Source organism: Pavona decussata, unplaced genomic scaffold (genome assembly GCF_977016875.1).
Source record: "Pavona decussata unplaced genomic scaffold, jaPavDecu1.1 SCAFFOLD_89, whole genome shotgun sequence".
NCBI lineage: Eukaryota > Metazoa > Cnidaria > Anthozoa > Scleractinia > Agariciidae > Pavona > Pavona decussata.
In genome coordinates this window covers 807,386-824,329 of record NW_028145506.1, presented here as the reverse complement: position 1 = coordinate 824,329, position 16,944 = coordinate 807,386, and the positions used below count along the sequence as shown (strand labels likewise).

The 16,944-nt window shown below is 38.7% G+C and overlaps 1 protein-coding gene across 1 annotated transcript; it reads left to right on the top strand.

The window, feature by feature from the left end:
- The first annotated feature begins 2,748 nt into the window (after positions 1 to 2,748).
- LOC146474441 (collagen alpha-3(VI) chain-like) lies at positions 2,749 to 16,069 on the top strand. The gene is made up of 13 exons (XM_085116954.1): positions 2,749 to 3,113; positions 3,995 to 4,152; positions 4,520 to 4,892; positions 5,603 to 5,641; positions 6,229 to 6,389; positions 6,862 to 7,243; positions 9,474 to 9,512; positions 9,907 to 10,064; positions 10,835 to 11,297; positions 11,700 to 11,729; positions 12,649 to 13,200; positions 14,248 to 14,283; positions 15,144 to 16,069. The coding sequence occupies exons 1-13, from the start codon at positions 2,768 to 2,770 to the stop codon at positions 15,377 to 15,379; spliced, it is 2,973 nt and encodes a 990-aa protein (XP_084973080.1). The 5' UTR covers positions 2,749 to 2,767; the 3' UTR covers positions 15,380 to 16,069.
- Positions 16,070 to 16,944: the final 875 nt, after the last annotated feature.

The window sequence follows — 16,944 nt, the reverse complement described above, 5'->3', positions numbered from 1 at the left end:
TAATACTGATTTCTTGTTAATAAAAGTAGACCAGTGACAACCACATTTTCCCAAAAGATTTTTGAATTGTGTATTCTTATTTCCCTTTAGGTTGTTTTTGAATTTAGATCTAGCTATAATGCTTCAATGGTACAAAATGAAATGAAGCTGATCGACAGTGTTGCGCTGGTGGCTGGTAGCTCTCATGCAGGCAAAGCTATTTCCCTCTGTAATTCAGATCTGTTTACTGATGGTTTCGATGGTAGAAAAAAGATTCTGGTGGCAATTTTGGGAGGAACATCTTCTGACGACGTTTCCACACCAGCTCAATCACTAAAATCAGTCGGAGTCCACATAATTGCCGTTGGAGTGAGTCTTTCAATCGACCAATCCCAGCTTGCAAATATGGCATTTGAGTCGTCTTATGTTTTGACGACTGCCTCGTTTCTTGGCTTGCCTGATATCACTGGAAGCACATCTGCTCTGATATCACAAGGTACGTCTAGGGGTTATTAAGGTGTTTGACGTACCAGCAAACTCACCCTTTTATTTGATTGATTGATTGATTGATTGATTGATTGATTGATTGATTGATTGATTGATTGATTGATTGATTGATTGATTGATTGATTGATTGATTGATTGATTGGTTGCTTGGTTGCTTGGTTGGCTGGTTGGTTAGTTGGTTGGTTGCTTGGTTGGCTGGTTGGTTAGTTGGTTGGTTGGTTGGTGGGTTGGTTTGTTGGTTGGTTGGTTCATGTTTGGTGGTAAGTTTGTTCTAAATATAATGTAATGAAATCTTGACACTTTTTGTTGTGGCTGGAAAAACACTATTTTTGAGGCCACGCGATTTAGCCTGGACTTCAAGCTGTATCTAAGCAACAGCTTTTGCATGACTGACGCAATATTTGCAGCGCCTTTCGTCTCTCGTGGAATGAAAGCCCCCACACCCCCCCACCCCACCCCCGACGTACTGGACTTATTTTAAACAGGAAATTACGACGTTTTATGAAGGACATGAATTTATCCTTCTGCCTTGTTGACTAGCAGAACGTAGTAATGTGTTACAACGGTTTGAATTATAGCAATGTTTATGGGAATGAAACTAATTCCTTCTAAAGGTAGAAATTCCAATGCTTTCTCCACAAAATTACAATAATATACTTTGCTGCACTTTTGTATCAGTCTTGGCGGATTTGAAGCGATCTCGGCAAGTTATCTTTCTTTGGTTCACTAAATGGTTTTAAAAATTTAAAAATATATGTATTTCTACAAGCGTGAATCATTTAACAAGCTACCTAAATTAACCAGTTTCCCTTTCTGTTATGTTTAGTCAAAAACAAACTTCGGTTATTGGTCCACTCTATAATAACATTTCGAGAATCACATTGCTTTACTTGTAGTTGGTGACGTCAGCATCAGTGGAGGATCATTTCCGCATGGCAGGTTGACGTCAGGAGGAGGTTCGTAGACCTTTCATATTAAAAGCGAGTTTTCGTTTAAAGCACAGGCTCAGTATGAATCAAACTAATTTCTCTCCACCATTTTGCTTTTTTTACTTTTGACGTGGCGGTGCGAACACAGGCCTAGTCGAGGTTTATTTAAGGTTACTGATAACAATCCAATGATTAGAGCGTACGACTGGAGATTCCATTCCTTTTAACCTTTACTTTCCTAGAAAGCTCCCTTTTATAGTGCGCCTTTGTGGTTAAGTAATAAACTGGGTTAAAACCCAATAAAAAAATGTCAAAAGTATAAAAAAAGGTAAGATGACTTAATTGGAGTTCAGTTCCAGGCTACATTTCCATCACTAATGTGTCTTTCTTTATTTAAAGGTGGCCTTGACGTCGTTGTCATTGCAGATGCATCATCTAATATCGCCGACCAAGCAAACTTACAACGTGTAATGGATTTTGTCAAGAGCCTGTTTCACTTGTTAATTAAGGGCAATCACGTTCGACTTGGTTTAGCAATCTTTGGAGAAGGAGACCTAAAGGTGATCGCATAAAGAACGTGCTAGGCGTTTTCTGTTGTTGTTTTAGATGACAATGAAACCTAACTAAGGCTCTCTTCTTATCAATCTGTTAAACTGTGAAAGGCGTGTTATAGTCTTACCCTATCCTCAATCGTCCGCATTTACACACACACACACTCGCACGGCGTACAAAAATAAATATATTTACTTATGAAAGTTAAGTTTATGGAAATGCTCTCCAACGTGGAGAAGTTCGCAAACAACCATATTACTAAGGAAAAAAGAAATAGGAGATTCCTGAAAAATACTGTCATTACTAACAGGTGTCGCATGTAAAACTGGCAAAAAATCTGTTAAACTTCACTTTGTTAAGAAAAACTCTAAGGGCCAGTTATTTAAACAGAGTTTCACTTAGGCCGCGGCTTAAGACGATCAGTGGGCCTCCAAATCTGTTTATAAGTGCTTTATTTTAAGTAGATAGATGGCTCGCTGGTCTGGGATGCAAACGTTCTTGTTACCTTCAGCAGCAGACAATGTTTAGATATAACTTTTGGCAAGATTGAAAATGGCTTAGAACGTGGTTTTGTTAAACACCGTCTTAACTGTCTTTTAATAACTGACCCTTAATCTTCTACGGATTATATTTTAATAGAGCCCGTATGTTTTTAGGTTTTCTTCCCCAATTTTAGAAAGTCGTTGAAATACACGCCGTACTTCTAGTCCCGTTTTTGCACATGATGTTTCAATAGATGCTTATTTGTTGACTTTTCTTTGTTTCTAAAGGTTGTGTTTGAACTTACTGGGTATACTTCCATGGTCGACGTAGACAATGCTTTTAAAAGTGTAACGTTCCTCGGTGGTAGCTGTACCGTGGGCTATGCTCTTTCCGAATGCCACTCAAAATTCTTCTCAGGAAACGCCAAGGGAAGGTCACGTGCCCTCGTTGCAGTGATTGCTGGAAAGGCTCCAGGAGACGTAATAATTCCCGCCGATTCATTGCGCATGTGTGGGGTCAAAATAACTGTGGTTGGAATCGGCCGTTTAGTAGACCAGTCACAGCTTACAAGTATGGCTTACCCTTCCTCTTATATTTTGAGGATTGCATCGATTGATGGTTTGCTTGACATCAGTGGAAGTACAACGAGTCTTATAGCCCAAGGTAGGTCGTTGTGAATAACATTGGAAGTTCAATTGATATTAACTGTACTCTGTTTACTAAGCCGTGATAAAAACGTTAGTTTAAAATACATCTGAGCTAAGTTAACGAAGATGTTTCATGCTTCAAACATTTTCCATATCTTAACGTAAGAAGGCTTTCACTAACAAGGAAAGAAGTTTCCTCGTCTTTTTATGGGCTTATGTTGATGACTATAAAGGGAAATTTAACGAAAAACGTAGCTGGGTCTAATACACCTAGCTTAAACCCTAATTGTTGTTGTTTTTTTATGTTGTTGTTTTGTTTTGTTTTGTTTTTGTCTCCTTTGGCCGTGAGGGTGAAGGACAATTCCCCACCCTCACATAACTTGGGGAATCGTAAAGCCATGACAATGACACTTAAAGGATTAATCTTATTTTCAAAGATGTATCCTCTGAGCTCAGCAAAGAGATGTGATGACACCCAATTACGCTTAAATTACTGCCTAACGGCAGGCATCTTGCATTCGTGGATTGATAGGCTTCCCCAAAACTTCAGGAAACCGCCACAGTTGACACAAGTAGTCAAAACCAATAAAGGAATGAGCTAAAACATAAACGTTACTGTAAGAAAGGTAATTGAATCTTCATTCAAAAATTGTAAACCACCTTTTGAAAAACCTAACTGTCGACAATTGGTTGCCATGGTACCATGAACATTAAATTCAGTTTCCAGATAAATTTCTGAAAGATTTAAGAAGTTTTATGGCATTTCCTCAAATATTAAAAAATGTATATAAGCGTTCAAAGTCAGGACGGGCAGACTGGATATGTCATAAGCACGATTAAGCGAGGAAAATGAAATGTATTAAAGGTAAACTTATTTGCTGGTAATTTTGTTAATAGATGGTGTTGACCTTGTATTAATGATGGACGCCTCCTCTAATATCAATGGCAAGGAGAACTTTCAACTTGTGGTGACCTTTTTCAAAAAAGTGTGCCACTCATTCACCCTGGGTGAAGGAGTGCGATACAGTTTTGTTCTGTTTGGTGAAACTTTTAAGGTATTGGTTATTTATTTATGTATTTATTTATTTATTTATTTATTTATTTATTTATTTATTTACTTCTTCATTCATCATCAGTTGTGAGTTCCGAGCACCCGATACCGGAAAATTCGTAACTAAACAACCCCTGACTGAGTCTGAGTGTAAATTGTCGGATTCGAGAGTTAACCCCCCCCCCCCCCCCCCTCCGGCTTAGACTGTGCTTTTTTTCCAGATCATCTTGATTTAAAATTCCGATTTGTGATAAGTAGACAAAAATATATTTATCTGGAGAAGCACATCTCAAAAGCTAGTGCCTCGTATGCCAATTTGTACATTTCCTCAAATTTGTCATTTCTTTGACCTATCCGTTTGTTAATTATAGGTTGAATTTTGGGATACTTTCAATAACATCGCCGCCGTTGACAGCGCGATGGATAATGCTCAACTGATCAATGGGCCGTGCAAAGCAGGGGCTGCTCTTTCGTACGTTCAGAAAGTTCTGTTTGCTGGTGATGCGGGGAGCAGAAGACGAGTGGTGGTTATTCTTATGGCTGGAAAAGCTTCTGACGATGTTTCAACCGCAGCTGGGTCTTTACAATCCTCAGGGGTGAAGATAATTACCATCGGAGTGGGATTTTCAGTCGATAAGTCCCAGCTAAAAGCCATATCATTTCCCTCGTCTTGTTTTATCTCTGTTGCTTCATTTAATGGCTTGGAGACCATAGCTGAAGGCACGTCCACAATAATATCGCAAGGTATGTGTTACAAAATATGATACACCCTTGCTTTTATAAGAATCTTCTTTATAAGAACGTTGAAGCTGAGATGAACTAAAATTTAAGAACATACTAAGCTCATTACATACCTAGTACATAGTTCAGAACATTTCATTACATTACGGCACATATTGCTGTTTTAATGGATAGGTATCTTGTTCACCGCATAGATTTATTGAAATACTACGACAGATAACTTAAGAACATTTAAAGGCCTTTTTCAGTCTCAAATTGCCAAAAAAGGAAGTACGTTCAGCCTAAACTCAAAATGAGACGTTCTTTACGAGTGTAACGGAAGGAATAGGTCAAGCTGAAATTGAGTCTCGCTTCACATTTTTTCTGTTTCTAACGATAAACATCCTAACCAGACCGCTTATGTTTCTTTCTCTTCCACCCTTCTACTAATGGCATAGATGGTATGAAAATGAGACCTGGATATTGTCGAGGAAAAAATTGAGGAAGAACGTAAGGCGTGCATGAATTGGATGCGCCATATCTGAGTTTTTTGTTCTTGTGACACCACCAGGATTACAAAGTGCATAAAATATAACTAGTTCATAAGGGCACTAGACTAATTCAATATTCAATTAAAAAAATTGGAGCCACCAGCTGCGGCTAAAGGTTTTTTATTGCCATTTTTGCTCCTTTAATCACACTGAACACTTTGTTTTTCCAATAATTATTATCAGCTGGCGACGTAAGCATGAGTGGAGGTTCCGCTTCTGCAGGTTAGTTCCTTGTTTGTTTTATTTGCGTATTGTTATTATTATCATTTTTGTGTAGTCATTATCTTCAGTGTCGCTTTCAAAGTCATAATCATTGCCACTGCCATTCACATATTACTTTTCCCACATTTTTATCCACAGCACACTTTTGTCTCTTTTTACTAATGGTTCATGATTGAAACTAGACATGCAATTTGTATTTGTAATGCTGATTTCTTTGAGCGGATCTCAAACTGAAGCATCCTCTCTATGTATTTTTTTTTTTTTTTTAATTTATTTGTTTTGGTTGTTTCTATATATTTTTAATGCAATTCTACAAAGCGAAGTTCTCTGAACTGGGGATAAGACCACAGTTATTCTTGTACGAGGCTTTCATTTTGTGAATGAAATTCCACCAGACGGTGGTGTCACCACCGGATTGTCCGTAGTCTGGCCAGGTCTCACGGGAATAACCAAATTTCATATTCAGTAGAGTAAGTAAGCAAGTTAGTAGGTAAGTAAGTAAGCGACTTTATTTTACGAGGGTAACACGTGACCGTAAATACAATTACTGATTTAGTTTCATTCGCAATCGCTTGTTATCTCCCCAGGTGGATTTGACCTGGGAATCATGGTGGACGTTTCACAAAATATCTGTGGGGGAACACATTTTCATCTTATCAAGCAATTTGTGAAGAGTGTGTATCACTCTTTTTCAATGGACGATGGAGTTCGATTCGGATTGGTGTCCTTTGGCAACAATATCGTCAAGGTAACCAACCTATTCTCTTCTTTTGAAACATAAGAAAGGCCAGTAATTGTTAGCTTAAGAGGCACAAATAAAACACCGACAGGTTGGAGCATTAAGTTACAATGGCTTGAGCCACTTCAAGCAATCAAGCGCGTTTCAACAAAAACCAAAATCTCACTATTAGTTGATCAAATTAAGTCACTTATTTCTAGAATGACTAGAAAAGTGACATTTTAGGAGTTTACTTGCATTGAACAAGATGTCGTGAATCCTTCAAAAGCGAAGTACCTGAGTGCCAAGGTGCTGTCTACGGAATGATTGGAGTGCGGTATAAATTCTTTTGGTCACTATATGTCACTGATCAGCCCCCACTTTAGCTACCAGGGGAGGACTTTAACGGCAATTTGCAGGTTTTAACATCTCATTTTCCCCCCATCGGCAAAAATTCCAAAACCAAGAGATAGGTGCATAATCTTAGAAATGTCTTTTTCAGGTTGAGTTTGTATTTGGTATGTTTACCACAATCTCCCAAGTTGACGCGGCAGTCGACGGTATTAAGCAGAAGGCTGGCAACTGCAACGCCGGTGCGGCTCTTTCCAAGTGCCAAACGGACCTGTTTGCTGGAAGTGCACAAGGAACATCGCGTGCTCTCCTTGTAATAATGGGAGGTCGATCTTCTGATGGTGTATCGAGTGCTGCTGCATCATTAAAATTATCCGAAGTCAAGATAACGGTCGTAGGTATTGGTGGGTTGGTTGTGCACTCGCAGCTGACAGACATCGCGTATCCTTCTTCGTCTGTACTGAGGGCCGCTTCATGTAAAGATTTACCTTCCATCACTGGAGGTGTTGGTTCGGTTATATCAGATTGCATAGGTAACAGAGTTGCACGTTTTTATTAATAATAATAACGACCATACGATTTGGTGCCATATCACTATGAGTGCCACGGAACCTTTTATGACAACTTAGGATAAGAAAGAGAGAAAGGGGAATGAGTGGGGGGGGGGGGGTGGGGTTGGGAGAGCCTGAAGGAGGATCAGGTAGATGCCACAGAAACAACGTTCCCTGGAAAAATAAACAAGAGGTCGGGCCAGGTTGGCGACTAGTCACTAATCCGTTTATCGCTGCCATCGCTCTTCACATTCCCAAGCCATTCATTAAGTGAAAAGTGCTGGGCAGGTAAAGTAAACATTGTACTATTTTTTGCTGGCTATCAGATTCACCATAATACGTTCAGTGAATGAATCGCATTACCCTTTAGGGTGATGACCATCAATATCTTCACAAAAAGCCGTTACTCGTCGATTATAATATTTTTATAGTAATGCCAAATATAATTTTTGTTTTGCAGTAGTTGTTGATAGCATGACTCAGACAAGTTTCTACCTACATTAGCCACCTTTATTAGTAGCCCGAGTGGCAGGCGCATGAAAATTATTAAGGGCGCGAAAAAGAGCGGGGACCACGAGGGAGGGCGACACGCGAGGGCGAGCGGAGCACCTGTCCGAGAGGCCCAACAAAATCGTCTTTTTCCGCTCTCTGAGAGAACGGAAAATCACCATTTCCCATTGGTTGTGAGGCTCCCGAGGGAATAAGTGGTCGAGTTGATTGGGCGAGAAGCTGTCAGTCAAAGGAAATACGAGATCGTTTGTAAATGTTGTAGCAATTTACCGACAGGAATTGGAAAAAAAACTTAATTTTTCAGTTATTCGTGTTCCTGGCACAAGGAGGTGAAGGTTTAGTCGGAATTCTTGTAATTACACCGCTTATGAGCATAATTCGAGATCAGATCTCGGAGTTCAGTTCAACGTACTATCTGTCTGTAATTTGACAGACAAAATCTCTAACTTTGTTAATATTTCGGCTACAGAAATAATTCCAGCCTCTTTAAATACATTAAGACAAGGAATATACAGGAAAAGAAACATTTGGCTGTTTCTGAAAATATTTGAACGTTCAAAATTTGTGCGTGTTGTTTACGGGATCGGTACTTTGAAAAATTATTTTCTCCACGAGGCCTAGGCAGAAACAGAAACGATTAAACTGTCTGTGTAAAGCTAGAGACAAGAAGAAGTATTTATTTTTGCCCACGATAAAACATTTCTTTGAAAATGCACTTGTGACTTCGCTACCATGTGCAAATTTCTTTCATGCGTGCAACTTGACGGCTGCAGTAAAAATATTTGAAAATTCGTAGCTCTGTGAATATTAAGAAAGGAGAATACAGGAAAAATAATATTTGGTTGTTTCTGAAAATGTCTTAATTATATCCGTGCGCTAGAAATGAACTTTGCGGCTCCAAAAGAAAACTTTCAAAATTTCATTTCTCACGAATAAATATGCCATTAAAACGATTTATTAAACTATCTGTGTAAAGCTAAGAACATGCAGAATAAGCAAAAAAAAACATCGATTGTTGCCCGGTAGAATTGATAAATGACTTGCGCGTTGGCTATCATATGCTCATTTCTTTCCACGCGCGCAATTTGATGCTAAGTAATTGAATAGGGGATGGGAAACGAATTTGGTGGGCCTCTTGGGCAGGCGCTTCTTCCCCCCTCGCGTGTCTCCCTCCCTCGCGCGCTCTATATTTAACATGTGCCTACCACGCAGGCTACTTTATTAGCTACCCTTGTATTTACTTTTTTTTTGTGGACAGAATTACAAACTTTCAAATGATAAATAATTGGAAATTTATATGTTTGTTTAAATGTATATTTTCCTGTCTTTCGTATATGGCAAATATATAATTTTGAATTTCAGTTGGAATTCCAAATCGAGTTTACTGCTCATAATAAATTGCCCAAAAAAACACGCTAAATTTGGTGAAATCGGATTGATTATATCTCAGTGTCCGGACACACCCTACGTCATGCGTGCACATCTAGACCTATTGGATTGTAATCCTCTATTCTGCTATTGTGGTATACATCTAAGCACTTAGAAATTTTAACGAACGCACTGTTCTTCCACATAATTACTTCTCAAGTATGTGTGGAATTTCTTTAATTTATAATATACAGCAACACAACAGTCTTTTCTTCGCCTCAGTCCTTTCTCTCTATGAATTTCGATGCTAATTGATTTGTATTTGTATTGGTAGGTGGTAATCTCGGCCCGGGGCCAGCACCCCTAATAAAAGGTTTGTTTATTTGTTTGTTTGTTTATAGCAATGTTTAAATCTGGATGGATTTTTTAATTGTCCAAAACTGTTATCACTCTCTTTTCAGTTAAAGAAGCTTTATTTTTAGGACCAACTTTTATCGTTTATTCTATAAATCTTATTTCAAAATGGCCTTCATTTCAAATATTCGTTAAAATAATAAATATTCGGATTCGAGAGGCACCCAGAAACGGAATCTTATGTCCCGAATTTTCGAGGTGACGTTTGGTTTTGCGAAAGTGCTGGATTATCTTCGGAACACGAAAAGAATTAGTTTTCGGCAATAACTTGAGCAACCTCAGAATACCTATCTGCGATTTATATTATTTTACTGCACGATTATGCTTTCTGTTCACATTAACATATTTTTCAGGTGGAATTGACCTGGCATTTTTGGTGGATACGTCATCTAATCTCGTTGGACCGAAAAACTTCAAACTTGTTATGGCCCTTGTGAGCAGGGTGTTTCATTCTTTTACTCTGGGCAACGGAATGCGATACGGATTAGTTGTATTTGGGGACCGTGTAAAGGTACTACAAGTGGTTTGCTAACAGTTAGCCTAAACACATGTTATGTCATGTTGTGAGTTCTACAGCATGATACATGAGACAATTTTATCCCAGTGAAGTGAAACTGTTCGGTTAATAGATATGATATTTTATTCCGTGCAACAACAATTATCGCAGCACATTGATAGTATATTCCCGGGAGCTAGGAAGGTTAGAATTAAGAGAGACCCTGTAACAAACAAGAAAATAAGCGGCTGGCGGGGAGTTAACCTGCACTGGGCATTCGCCTAAAGCTTGTTCAAAACCGCCCTAACAAACGCTTTTCAAAGGATGGTGAAGTTTGGTCTAGTTTGCTTTTTACGCATTTTATCTTTGGCAACCTTTAGTGTATAACGCAATTACACTGTGTGTAGTATAATTAAGGTTTTAGCAGGCATACTCTTATCTAGTCATGTACCATACAATCCTTTAAAGGAAGACTTTTTTGGCTTTGAGCTAAAGAAATAGTGTCCTTTGAAAGTTTACCATACAATTTTAGGGGAAAAAATGGATGATAGTTTCAATCAACATTCTCAGATGATCTACCAATTTGCAATCAGCAGGCCTACGCTTCTGATACACTTTATATTCAAAATTAAACGAATTCTTCGCTGATTGACATACTCACGCGGCACAGCCAAACAACAAATTAAGGAGATTTTTTAAACTTTCTATACCACACATTTTTGTCACTTGTTTTTGTTAATTATCTTACCCTCTTACTGTGCTCTTTGTGCAATGTATTTCTGCAGATTGTCTTTCGCTTTGGCGAATACACAAAAATGACCCAAGTGGATTCAGCAGTCGCTAAAGTGCAGCCAATCGGAGGCCAATGCAAAGCTGGTGCTGCTATTTCCCGATGCCGTACAGACTTGTTTAGCGGTGCATCGAGCGAGAGTACGGCACCACAAACAGTTACTGCTACAACGGTTCAAAGTCTTCTGGAAGAAAACATACGCAATGGAAAGGCCTCGCGTATCCTTGTCGTCATAATGGCGGGAAAATCAATAGACCCAGTGGTAGATCCCGCTCGGAAAATAGCTGGTGGTGGAGTCAAGCTGATTTCAGTAGGAATAGGCAATCCCTGTTATAAGAATCAGCTCTTAAATATGGCGTTCACGTCATCCCATGTGCTGTGTCCAACCTCTCTTACCAAGGTAACCGAAAATACAGCTGACGTTATCGCCTTGATCCTGGATATACTGGGATTAAAAAGTAAGTGTGAACATGTGCTACTCCTATATAGTCTACGTTAGTATATAACACACAAGTGAATAATGCTTTTCGTGCGTTCTGATTGGTTAACTCGGAGGAGATTTGCAAAGTACTATTCACCCCCACTTTGGTGAATAATTGTCAATCATGTGTAGAAAAATAAACAAGGCAATCAAAACTATTATAAGCTGGATGATTGGATAAAGAAATATTACAGACGTTTCAACTACAGCAATATTCTTGAGAATGATGTATTATTCAGTAAGTGACACAGGCATACTCGGAAAAAAATCCGAGTGCTCCTATCAGCTCCTATCATTGTGAATATTGTGTTGCTAAATTAAAGGTCAGTTATGCAACAAGAAGAATGTGTCTGACTTGTTTCTTTAATTTACTTTTTAGCTCCTAAGCCCGTGAAGCCAGAAAAAGAAGGTTTGTTGCTTTCCTTTTGATGATTTATTTCTTTTTCTTACTCAAATTTCCTTTACTCAGTTCTTTCTAGTTCAGTTATTAAATTCTGAATCCGATTTATAGTAAAGTCTCCCTGGTCCAGGGTGGGCCGTTAGGCCAGTAGTCGTAATCGGATAAGACAAGTGCGGCAGTCCATCCTTTAACGGATAGTTCCAACGACGAAAGCCTCAGAAGTCATAACTATCCCATGATGTCGCGTCCAATATTTTCGATGACGTGCGGTCTGTGGGCGCCAAGGAATGTGTGAGCACGAAAGATGGGAACTTTTTACAATCTTCTGCATCTACTTTTCGACAAGGATGTCGATTCCCTCTTTTCTTTTGTTTCAACAGAAAAAAATGTCATTGTAAATTGTTTTGACGATATCTTTCATAATACTTAAGAGACTCAACTTTGAAAACTGTGTGTTATGACTTAAGGAATAACATCACATGATATAAACCCTATTCATTTTGGCATATAACGTCACGAAACGCATTTTGACCAATAATTAGCAAGCGCCGGGGATAGTTTAGTAAAACTTATGATCACCTCCTCCTCCTTCTTGTTTTTTCTTCTTCTTCTTCTTGCTTTTGTTGTTGTTGTTGTTGTTGTTGTTGTTGTTGTTCTTCTTCTTCTTCTTCTTCTTCTTCTTCTTCTTCTTCTTCTGTCAAAATCTTGTTGCATGGAAACATCAAGCTGCGTAATGAATAACGTAAAATATATCAACTTGGTGCTAGTTTAACTTCAATTAAGTTTTGGTTTTGCCTTCTTTCATATTTAAAAGGTTGTTCCTTTTCAAAGTCAACGTTACCATTTTTGCACCTCCCCTAAGCTGAATAGGGTTAAATCAATGTTTCCCTTCTCCCTTAATTGAGACCGTTTTAATGCTTTTTTATAGTTGATCTAGACTTGGCAATTTTGATCGATGGATCCTCTGCAGTGGGAAGCCAAACCAACTTCAAGAAAATTGTCAACTTTGTCCGAGCTGTTATCCGAGCATTCAAACTCGGCTGTGATAAGACAAGAGTGGCTGCTGCTGTGTTTTCTTATCAGACGTTCGTCCTGTTCAACTTCCAAACGTATTGTCATAAACAGAACGTAGACCAAGCATTGTCTTCTGCACAATTTCAAGGATCGAGCTGGCCTGGAGTATACATCGGCCAGGGCTTGGTGGCAGCGCAACACTACCTCTTTGGATGTTCAGATAGACCCCATGTACCACGGGTGCTTTTGGTCGTTGCCGCAGGAACCTCGTTGGACGACGTAAGGTCACCAGCGATGGCTATCAATTACAGTGGAGTGAAAACCTTTTGTGTTGGTGTTGGCAATCAGTACAGTGAATGGCAGTTACAAGCGATGGCAAGTCAACCACACAACGAGCATATTGTCAGAGCTGGCTACGAGCAACTTGGAAACACAGCTATGCAAGTTGTTGCCAAGATTTTGAAAGGTCAGATTTTAATCACTGAGCAAATATTAATGACTGAAGCTGAAGGTATCTCTCGATTATTGTATTTTTATGCTTTTATTGATTGAAGAGAACGTTTTGTGTTAGTAGGTACCGTTCTAAAGAAGTCGACCCTTAAAAGAAGCTTATCGGCTTGAGATATGGCATTACCATGCATGATACGGAGCATACATAGAAGACCCAACAGAGTATCCCTGGGCATGTGAATGGTGGCCATAACAATACAGAATCGGGAATGATGTATTTCTCCCTGAGTGGCACAGATATATTCGGAAAAAGGAAATCCGAGTGTTCCTATCAGGGGTCGAACCTAACATCTTCCTTTACTAGCTCGGATGCTCTTCTACTGACCTACTAGGTTCATGGGACAAACATCCAGCATACTACCAGGATTTGAAGGTCAATATGTGGCATATGCGCCGTGGAATACATATATGTTGGTTTAAATTTAAGTAAGCCTGGTAAATGAATGAGAATGATCTATTATTCAATGAGAGGCAGGCATACTCGGAGAAAGGAAATCCGAGTGCTCCTATCAAGAACCTTCCGATTACTAGTTCGGATGCTCTACCACTGAGCTAGGGGAGACTCGTGGCAGCTAAGGCCATTCTTACAGAAACGGTTGCTTTAAGTAGCCCTAAGGAAATCACTTATCAGTTTTTGCCATATTCAAAGGCACTACGTAACGGCATGCTCTTCATATTGACCACTTCATTCACTTTCGAAAATAAATGAAACTTTAATCACACCATCGATATCTATCTCGATGTGTCACTACAAGTTAAGCCATTAAAAATCGATTTTATTTTCCAGAGAAACGATGCTTATACGAATGTTTCGTGTATTATAAATTACGTTCAGTAATGGTTCACCCCATTCCTTTGAGAGAATTACCCACGTTAACCTGTAATGCTGCTAGTCTGAGGAAAACAGCCACGTCCCTCCATTACTTTTATCGTTGGGACGCAAAAGTTGTAGTTATGGAAATTAAATTACCTTTCTAATAGGTTTTTTTTACTTACCCGCCAGGTGCTTCAAATAACTACTGCCTTTCCTGCTATTGTGGTAAGTTTATGGAACGTGCTAGTGTGGGGTATTTCAAACACGAGTTGGTATTATTCATCAGAAAGTGTTTAGTGAGTACAGCAAATGATCATACAAACCAACCAGCTGTGTTCATTAGATTCGCACTGAGATTTATTTGAGGTCGTATATTGTTAGTGGTGAATCGTATGCCTAGTTCACACAGATCATTCAGAAATCATGGATTAAGACACGGTTCGATTTTTATTGTTTGTTTGTTTGTTAACTTTGTTTGTTTGTTTGTTTGTTTGTTTGTTTGTTTGTTTGTTTGTTTCCGCGGTCGGTTTAATGTTGTGAGCAAGTTGTGTATGTCGTAAAATGATATTTTATTCGTCGTCTTTTGCGTTGACAACATGCAAAACAACTGCTAATTGCGATTAAGCCGGACGGTATTTGCCAAATTAAAAATGCCTTGCTACGGTGTGTGTGACCGCTCTTCGCCGTGACATGCCTGCCACAGTGAATGTAAAGGGTAAAGTAAAAAAGATCACAAGAAACACCCATGATTTTTATTGATTTATTTAAACTAACTCGAAGTACTAAAAAAACCCAGTACCTGTTGATAATTTCAGTACATGACAATGAAAGATACTCCGACTATGTTCATCAGACGATGGTATAGTTCGTACCCAAACATGACTTGTTTCCAACTTACGTTTGTGTTATTTGTTGTCTAAATATTTTGACATAATGAACGTAGTCGGTGTATCTTTCATTTTCTATGTAATAAGAGCCACTATGACAAATTTACCAAAATGGAAATAGCAGGAACAACAAAAATTTCCATTGTCAATAATTGTTTAACCAAGGCTATTAACATCACCTTTTGCTCTCATTTTAAGGCCATCAGCAATTCTGTGATTATTGCACCACATACTATCCCAACTACAGAACAGGATTTCATCCTTCTCAGTGTCATCAGTATGGTTTTCAACATGGCCGTTTAGCTAGCTCTCTAGGCTTCTCTCCCCAGACGAACAGCTACACTGACAGCAGATGTCGGATTCGAAATGTGGTCGTAAACAGAAGAGTTGCACACGTAAAGAAACGGCATCACATTGTTCATGTCCATGAATAGAACGGAGATGAAACTGACAACAAGGCCGTGTGCAGAAGTCTTGATATAATATATCAAACGCGAGACACAGTGTTTCATCACATATTAAAACACTGAGAAGAGAGTTGAAAATACGGCGCATAGTGGAGTATTTTTAACGAACGTCGAGGCTTTTGATATTGTAATGAAACACTGTGACGAGTGTTTAATATAACTTCCCAAAACAACCTATTCTGAAGGAGAAATTAAGGATGCAAAAACAAGGAGTTTTTCATCAGATATCCAAACGTCACTGTGCATGATTTCCTTTGTCTTTAGCTTTTGAATTATTAAGGAGCTTGAGAAATCCATTTCTTGTAACTAAAAGATCATCGTAGCCCATCTGTAACTATGGGTATCTACATTTAGATACGTTTTCTTGTAAGATGATGTGTATTCGCAAAAAACGAAGAAATAAGATTTTTCGTGAACACACAAAAAAAATCTTTAACCGAAACTTAGTGGATAAAACCTTACGAAATCAAACCTTCTTTGATGAGTCATTTCCACTTGTCTAGCTATCGAGACTTCTGCTCAGGGACCTCTAACCTAATCCTTAATTTTGAGGAGAAGTTAAAAAAATTGTGCTATTTCAATCTTGTTAAGTAAGTTTGATTTAGGTTTCATTTCATTTGATGTTTTATTTGAACGTAATAATTTATGTTGTACAACTCTAATTTTGAGATCTATTACATATTGGCAGTGAGTAAAATTATGCAAATAATCTCTTGCTTAAAATGTATTTGGTATTTCAAAAATATTAAACTCATCTTCAATGGCGATGTGCCTAAATGACTTTCTTCTTCTTACTGATGAGCGAGTGCTTCCCGTGTAAATAACTAGATTTAGCGGAGGTAATCTTTTGGCTAACCCGATTCGGTAACAAAGGGAGAAGAGAATAGGAGGTGGCAGAAAACGTCGGCGCTGACGTTGAACTTTACTAACCTTTTCTTTAAAGCAAAAGTTAAAGTCGAAAGTCAAACTTTCTTTAGTTTTCACCATCTTGTTATGACAGCTCATTGTTCATGTGACATTAAACATAGACTGACAAGTTATTCAAATTTTGATCTCTCTGGCTTGGGAGATATTTTTCAGCTTATCGTGGAAATCAAAAAACTTTTTCATGCTATTGTAATCCTATGTTTTTGTAGTAAATGAATTCATATTTTTCCGGTTCGAAGTTTATGTGTTGTTGAGGTCAGTGGCAATACATATGAAAGGAACGACACATTTCGTTTGCTCGAGTTAACGAGTTCCATCGTTCTTTTCCTGCAACTTAGTTTGCACCTGCATTTTGCCAATTTTGAACTCTCAGACGTGTACGCTTACTTCGAAAGTAATTGCAAATGAGACGTAGCTAACACTAAACCGTGTCAACCCTATCTAGGCAAGGCACTTTTTTTGTCTTTTTGGGCAGGGAGGGGGATGGGGCGGGGCGACGATTCCACCCCAAATCCCATAACTTCGCAAGTATAAAAGTTATGACAATGAAGCTTGAAAGATGGATCGTACGTCCAATGATGTTTCCTTTGAGGTCTGCAAGGGGA

What these genes read in the sequence shown, in the direction of transcription:
- LOC146474441 (XM_085116954.1), top strand. Translation starts at nt 2,768, where the DNA reads ATGGTCGACGTAGACAATGCTTTTAAAAGTGTAACGTTCCTCGGTGGT. An exon ending in TGTTTGGTGAAACTTTTAAG is followed by an intron (nt 4,153 to 4,519) that starts GTATTGGTTATT and finishes TGTTAATTATAG; the next exon opens with GTTGAATTTTGGGATACTTT. An exon ending in GTCCACAATAATATCGCAAG is followed by an intron (nt 4,893 to 5,602) that starts GTATGTGTTACA and finishes AATTATTATCAG; the next exon opens with CTGGCGACGTAAGCATGAGT.